Source organism: Lagopus muta, chromosome 7 (genome assembly GCF_023343835.1).
Source record: "Lagopus muta isolate bLagMut1 chromosome 7, bLagMut1 primary, whole genome shotgun sequence".
Lineage (NCBI taxonomy): Eukaryota > Metazoa > Chordata > Aves > Galliformes > Phasianidae > Lagopus > Lagopus muta.
Genome location: NC_064439.1, coordinates 10,358,075 through 10,365,626, shown reverse-complemented (window position 1 = coordinate 10,365,626; position 7,552 = coordinate 10,358,075). Strand labels below are relative to the sequence as shown.

Genomic DNA, 7,552 nt, shown 5'->3' with positions numbered 1-7,552 from the left:
TCCCATTGTCAACACTGGCACTGAGCATGGATGTGGCATCACGTTGGAGGTGTTCCTTTTCAGTACAGTGGGCTCACACACTTCTAAGGAGGTGTGCACAGGGGTTTCCTAATCTGCACATCAGAATTGCCACGTATATCTGGATGCAGAGCTTATAGCTGAAATCTGCATGCAGAAAGTTGCTCACCAGGTGGGAAAAGAAACGGCATTTTGTGTCTGTGAGCGCTGTCAGTCCCTCCGACAGTGAATTACAGCCTGGCCTGGAGCGACCGGTGTCTCACAGCCCCCTGCTCGAGCAACGCGGGGACTGCGGACCTACTTCCAGGGAGTGCTGGCGGGATAAATGAACGATCAAACGCCCCGAGATCCCCAACCTGTAGCCGCGGCGGATACGCAAAGCACCGCCATAAGGCCACCGCCGGCCGCGGAGAAGCGACGAGCGGCCGCCCAGCGCGGGAACGGCGCCGGGGCCCCCGCGGATCCCGTTCCGCCGCCGAGCGCAGTGCGCAGCGCCCCGCGGAGCTCTCCAAGCCGTCGGCGCCGCTGGGCCTGGCGCGCCCCCTGGGGGCCGCGGGCGGGGGCGCGGGGCGGCGCGGTCACGTGGATGTGACAGCGGCGCTGTGCCCGGCCGGCAGCAGTCGCGGCAGCGGCACCGCAGCGCCAGGCGCCGCCGCCAGCCCGAGGCGGGCGGGGAGCAGCGGGCCGGAGCAGGGGCGCGGCGAGCCGGCGGGCAGAGCCGGGGGGGCGGCGGCGGCGGGCCGGGCGCGGCGGGAGCCGATGCGGAGCGATCTCGAGCGGGCGGCGGCGGCGGGAGCGGCCATGGCGGGGCCCCGCTGAAGGAAGCGGCGAGGGAGGAGGAGGAGGAGGAGGAGGAGGAGAGGGGAGGAGAGGAGAAATCACCGCATTCCCTCCCTCCGCGCCCCGTCCCCAGCGCGGACCGCCTCCCCCGTGCATGCCCCGCTGAGGCGGCGGCGGAGGACTTTGGCATCCGGCGCGGCCCCGCCGTTCTCCCTCGCCCCTTTTCTGCTGCGAACAAAGGGGGAGAGCGGGAGGAGGGCAGAGCCCATCTCCGCGGCGCGAGCATGGCGGACCGCAGCCTCGAGAGCGTGTCGCTGCCCCTGGAGGTGCGGGCCCGGCTGGCCGAGCTGGAGCTGGAGCTCTCCGAAGGTAAAGGGGCGGCTCCCCGCGTTCGCCCCGTCCCTGCCCGGCGCCGGGCCGCGGGGGGTTCGGGCGGGTTCGTTCCACCCGGGGGCACCGCGGCGGAGGTGGGAGCGGGAGCCGGCAGGGTCCGCGCGGCGGTGCGCGGTCGATCGCGGAAGATGGAAAAAGCCTCGGGGCGGTGCGCGTCCTGCCGGGAGCGGGCGGCTTCACCGGGATGTGCCGTAGGCGGTGGAGCGGGAAGCTGCGCGGCTGCACGAGGGGCTGGCATCGAGTCCGCGCGTCGGGCTCGGCGTGCGTGTGTCGGTTGTAACGAAACGCTCCGCGATAAGGTCATCTTTAAACGTAACGTTGGGAAGAACCGAGATTATATATATATATATCATAACATTCTTGCATTTATTTCTGGTACCGCTCGTGGCGGTGGCTCTCGGTGCGGCTTGCTGGGCCCGCAGCCCCCAGCCCGGCCCCGTGTGCAGCCCCCGAGCGCCGCACCGATCCGTGGGTGCTCTGCCTTGTAATAAAAAGGACAGATAACAGCGCTCATCCGCACCGACGGGCTGCAGCTCCTCGCCGCGGGTCCCTCACCAGCGGCTGGGAGCGCTGGATGCGTGCTGCCGCTTTCCTGCTGCCCAGCTCTGTAACGGTTTGTGAGGGCTGCCTGCCAGCGGTGTGCCCAGGCCCGTTCCATCGGCGGGGAGGAGCTGGAGTTGACATTGTGCTTTCCCGTAACGCTTTGAGGGCGAAGAGGAGAGCGAGCTGCTGAGCTGCTTGGGGCTCTGCTTCTCTGTTTCCATCCCCCTGCTCCCTTCCTCCAAAGGGTGCCCTGAAAACCAGACGTAAGAGAAGCAAACGGCCGTGTGGCCTTGTGTGGGGTGCTGCCCTGTCTGTGCCGTTAGCTGGGAGGGAGGGCTGCCCAGACCTCGTGTCTGACGCTTGCTTTATGCTTTTTGGTGTGGGGTATATTATTGACTACATGCCAGATAATAAAACCAAGAAGACCAAAACCAAACCGACTTAAATCAGTCAGAGGTTTGCGCATTCCGTGTGCTGAAGTTGTGATACGGTTTCATGGTGCAGTTTCTGCTGCTGCAAGTGTAGTCCAGAAAGGCTCTGAGGAAGTGGGATGTGGTTGGACATCTGTATCTGCGCTGCTTGAGCTTCCCTGGAGCTGGAACGAGTTCACCCCTCTCTGTGATGGTGTCTTTCCCTCTGTGCCACCAGTGCTGCATCCAGGGGACAGCCCAGCTCGTTCCCTCTGCCTGTGACAGCCCAAGGCAGGAGTGGTTGGTGTATGGATGGGGTACAGGAAGAGCTGGAGTCCCCACTTCGCACCTTTCCCCCAGGTTGCTCTTGGTATGCTCTGAGATCAGTGCATAGCAGTGCTCTGTGCCTGAGGAGATTCTCCTGTTGTTTGAAGCATCGAACTTTAGGCACATGTGTTGCAAATTGTAGCCTGTTCCCCCAAACGGTGACTACAAGTAGTAGGTTCAGTACTGTTATTGTTTGCTGTGGAGAACTGGCCATACTAACCCAGAGTTAAGTGGTTTTCAAGGTTTCTTTATGCATTTTTAGACTCTGAATGTGCAGCCCCTTATACCAGTGTGAGACCTCCCGCTGGTGTCAGAGGTGCACATAGAGTGTGAGATGCTCCACGCGTGCAGAAATGTCCCCAGGACAGAGACTTAATGTGCGTGGCGCTCCTGGTGTGTTTGGGTGTCCCTGCTGCCTTCTCAAGTCAGGGAGTGGTTGTAGGGAGCACGCAGGTGACCATGCACTGAGCTGAGCCATGTGCTGGGGCCTCACTGATTGCTCTGGGACTGATGTGACTGCCTTCAGCTATGTTCCCTTTTAGAGTGCTTTCCTGAATCAAATGTGCCAGGAACGTGTACCTCAAATGCTGAATGCCTGAAGTGGTGTGTTGTATTTTGTGTGGCCATAAGTGTTGCAGATGTTACAGCTGTCACTTGTACCAAAGCAACTTGGCTCTTGAGTGCCAAAAAACTTTTATGGGCAGAGGTGACTCAGAAGCGGCTTCTGAAGGAAAGCTGCCTTGTGAAAGAGAGAGGGGAGTAGTGGCTGGGTTATTGCAGCACAGCCTGGTGGCCAGGAGCTCAGGCTGTCTCCTGTCGAGGTCCTGCCCTGTGCCATGCTGGGCCACTTGCATTGTGGGCACTTTGCAGATGCTGAAATTGCAGCCTTTGTCATCAGTCATAACACATACAAATCCAACCATGGTGTTTTTTTCCCTTGTAGCCAATTTCTGGTTTCCTTGCTCAGTTGTGTGCAGAGCCTCGCAGCAGTGATGCTGTCAGCAAAAGCTCATGTGGTGGCTGCTTGATAGGTAGCATGTGCTTTTTAGAGATAGGGCAAAGTGCCTTTTTTGAGAGCATTTAGGCATTTCTGTGCTGCTCATTGGTTTGGAGAGGAGTTTGTCTGAAAGGTGTTTACTTTGTGTTCTGCTGAAATGGTTTCTGTGGCACTTCTAACCCGTTGGTTATTGTGGGCAAGCCACATGCCTTTTACCTCCCTTTTGTTGTGGTCTGAATGTGCTTTTTTGTTTCAAACATAGCTATTTAAAATGTACTATGGATGCAAATTAGGATAACCATTTTAGATTTCGTTTCTGTGATTTAGACGCTGCAGATCAGTTAGAGTCAGAAATGCTTTCCAGTGTCCTCAGAGCGTGTGTGCCTGCAGCCTCCCCCGTGTGGGAGAGTGAATTATGTCGGTAGCCTGGCACTTTGATGAGTGCTGAAAATGGCTTTCAAGTTTATGTGTTGGTATGTAATTTTATGTTCAGCTTCAGGCAGCAATAGTACACTTCTTTATGGTGTTTTCACTTCGTTTTGGGAGGGGAAAGTGCCTCTGTGTTTATCAAAACGTAGAGATGAAGCAGCACTTGAAATTGTTTAAGAGCATTAGAAGTAAATTGTGGAATCTTCCTCATCCAGCCCGATATTCTGAAGAGATTTGTTTTGCTGTGTGTGACTGAGTGTGTCTAAAGCTGGCATGTTGCATACGTGGTTTTTGACACTCTAGTAGTTTCCACTGAGTGTAGCGATGCTTGCACTGCTCCAAACTGCAGCCTTCCTAGGCTGATGCAATCAGCATGTCACTCTGCAGTCGTCGTTCTTTAGGGCTGCTTAGAATTTTACGAGGCTTTAGTTTTCTAACTATGTATAAAATTGTACTGGATGGGAATAGATGAATCATCTTGGTTTTTTGGAATAGCTTGGGGGTTGTTAACTGAAGAACTCATTTAATAATACCAGAAGTCTTAAAATATGTTGTACTTTTTTTTTTTTTTAAGTTATTCAACAGCCCCTCCATTCTTAAAAATTCTTAAGAATTTTTTTTAAAAGCCCCTGAAATACTTTCCTCATTTTCCCCTCAATTTAAGGATACACGGGGTTATATTGCCCTTCCAATTACATCCTGAGGAAAAACTAATTGGGAAAAGATGCTCTGTATTTCTTCCAGCATTTTATCCGAGTGTCAGATAAAGTAGCTGAAACAGTTAAAAGAACCACAGGCGCTACATGGAAAATGTGAAAAACATCCTGTTCTGAGCTGTTCTACCCATATTCCACGCTATACGTCCAGTCTTCTTTCATTTCAAACGCACAAGGCATAGGAGATTTTGTTAAGTTTGAGCCCTTCTTCAAAGAGTGCTTTCAAAACATATCAGCAGATCTTTAATGCATGGTTTCTTACTCCCAAAGGTTCTGGACATGAACTCAGCTAATTAATTTGGTCCTCAGCTTCCCTTATATCTGCTGGATTGATTACATGCGTTGGTATTGTTTGGGTTGATTGGGTGGTTGACTGGTCAGGTTTAATGTATATAGTTAGAAGTTGTTTCTTCTGTTGGTGTCTGTGACTATGCAGTGCCTCCTTCTGATGGAGCAATTGGAGCCCCTGCCCTGCAGAATGATACTGTCAGCAGGAAGATATGGTTGGCAGCCTCTTGTGTGGAGAGCAAACCTGGCAATCTGCACATCTGGATGCGATCACTGGATCGGGGCAGAACTGCAGTTTTCTCCTATAGATGTTATTTCTGCTGATTCTTCACCCACTGAGAGGTTTCCATGTGTGAAAATGTCACTAACTGACACGGCTCTGTGATTTGGGACGCAAAGTCATCCTTTTGATTCATTGCTTGAGAGACAGCGCCTGCTCAGCAAGGCAGTATAACCTGTGCAGGGACAGTGCTCACACTTTCTGGGTTTGGGTGAGAAGTGAGCTAAGGAATTCAATACTCACAGTTACTTATTGTTGGTTTTTTGAGTTGTTAGGATGCAGTTGGCTCATGTTTTCAGTTCAGTCAGACGGGACTAAATTACTCAAAAGGCATAAGGTTGAAATCCTCACATACTAGACCTAAGGCTTTACGAAAATATACCAATTACCATGAGAATTATGATAAAATCAGGAGTGACAGCAACAGGAGCTTTCCTTTCCCTGTAAGAGGAAGCTCCTCTCATCAGCTGTTTTGTTTCTTGGATGGTGCTCGTGTATGAGAGGGAGAGTTCCTTGATTATTTTAAAAACAGATTAAATTCACTCGTGAGTTAATACCGATTTGCATTTAAAGGCACTGGCATTTGAAGTCTGTCTTTTTTTTTTAATCTACCCACTTCATTTTACTTAAGGGCTTTTAATGGATACTGTTGTGTCAAAAGGATTTGCTGTCACTCATTCAGTTGAAGCACATTGTAGTGCTTGTAAAATAGACTATGCAAATCTCCAGGATGTTCCCAGAACAGCTGTCCCGAAGGCATGCTGTAAGTATACCTTTATTGCAAGCTGATGTTGAGCAGCATTGATGCCCAAGGGTTACGCTTAATAGATGCTTCGAATGATCTTTACTGCATTACACAACAGACGTACTTGAACAACTTTTTCCAAGGATGTGTGAAAATTGCCAGTGGGGTGTCAGTTTTATAGGCAAAACAGTCAGTAAGCAATGCATTTACAACAGGAACATGCGTAATAAGGAGCTTCAGGGAGTGTCTCTGGTGGTGCTGCACAGTGCAGAAAGCAGACGCCTCGTGCTGCTTCTCCTTGCCAAAGCAACAACCCAGTGTGCATCTGATTGTTAGTCACCGTGCTGTTCTTCTCTAGGAGGATATTGACCTGCCTGTTGTTCCGTCGTAGGGGGAATGCTGTCATTTTGATTTGAATAGTCTTTATTCTAGCAAGCCAGGTATTCTTCCCTATTGAAAAAAATTCAGGTTTGGCATACGTCTTTCCTTTGTGTTCAGTTTTTCTCAGGACAAAATATTTTCCTGATGTCCAAAAGGCAGATATAATGAATTAATTTGTGATGAAGGATTTGGGTTGGGAGAGGAGAGCAGCAGAAAGATCGATGTTCCTCTAAAGGGACATCAATAGACTTATTTCAGTTTCATAGCTTGGAATGGATGTTTGTGGTGTGATACGGAGAATCCTGAATGTAGCTCTTCTATACTTAAAAATGCACTGACTGCATTTTAATTTTTTAAGAGGCTATTTGTATAAAGCATCACGCAGGACATATAATTTTTTTAAAAGAACTGCTTTAATTCCCCAGCAACTGTCAGGCACGATGACTCACTGCAGTGCAAGAATTCACCACAGCACAGAACAGATTTGACACAAACTCTTAATCCATTTAAAATTATGCATGTATTCCCAACCTTCCCAGTGGGTGAGCTTCATTTTTGGCTGAGTCCTGATGATCCCATTCTGCCTTTTCTCCACCCCCACCTCCTTTTTCTCTTTCTTCTTGAGATCCCACCTGCATCCAGCAGTCACCAGGCTGCGAGGTTGGGTGCAGTGGTGTTTCCATGGCTTTTAGCAGCATTTCCAGAGCGGTTGAGGGTGGCCACTCTTTCTCTCTTTGATCCTGATGCCGGTGTGTTCCAAAGCATGTTTGCTCTCTGCAGTTATTTGTGGTCTTTCCTTGGATTGCTGAAGTGAGCATTAAAAAAAACTGGAACTGTTTTCATGTAGCTCCACTTGATGGAATCACTCGTTTTGGGCCCGTATAAATTAATTGATTTTTTTTTTTTCAGTGACATTAGCTAGGGTTTCTAATTGCTAGTATTATTTATCCCTAGGGTTAAATATAACTGTAAAACAAGCATAAAGCATAATGGTGACGTGATGTTCTTCTGCAGTAAAGAATACTGGGAATACTGAAACCAGATCAGCTTGAGCTAGAGATGTTGGGAAGGCCGTGGTCATGCTCTGGTTGGAGGCTGTGACTGCAGGTGAGGGAGCCACGTGCCTCAGCAGAGCAGCCTGTGCGTGGGGAAGGACAGCATCCATGCTGCTTGGTGGAGTGCCTTGGCTGAGCATTGGATCCATTGCTGTTCTTGTGCACTTTGATAGACATGGCAGTCTGTTTG

The 7,552-nt window shown here is 50.7% G+C and overlaps 1 protein-coding gene across 4 annotated transcripts in view; it reads left to right on the top strand.

Moving 5' to 3' along the window:
* Nucleotides 1-764: 764 nt before the first annotated feature.
* DIP2C (disco interacting protein 2 homolog C) overlaps nt 765-7,552 on the top strand; it is a 288,797-nt gene continuing 282,009 nt past the window's right edge. The window contains exon 1 of one of the 4 annotated variants that reach the window (XM_048952277.1): nt 765-1,167. In XM_048952277.1, coding sequence (XP_048808234.1) covers nt 1,083-1,167 — 85 coding nt within the window. In that variant the 5' untranslated portion in view covers nt 765-1,082. The remainder of the gene's footprint in view (nt 1,168-7,552) is intronic. The other 3 variants (XM_048952275.1, XM_048952276.1, XM_048952278.1) reach the window with 3 other exon arrangements.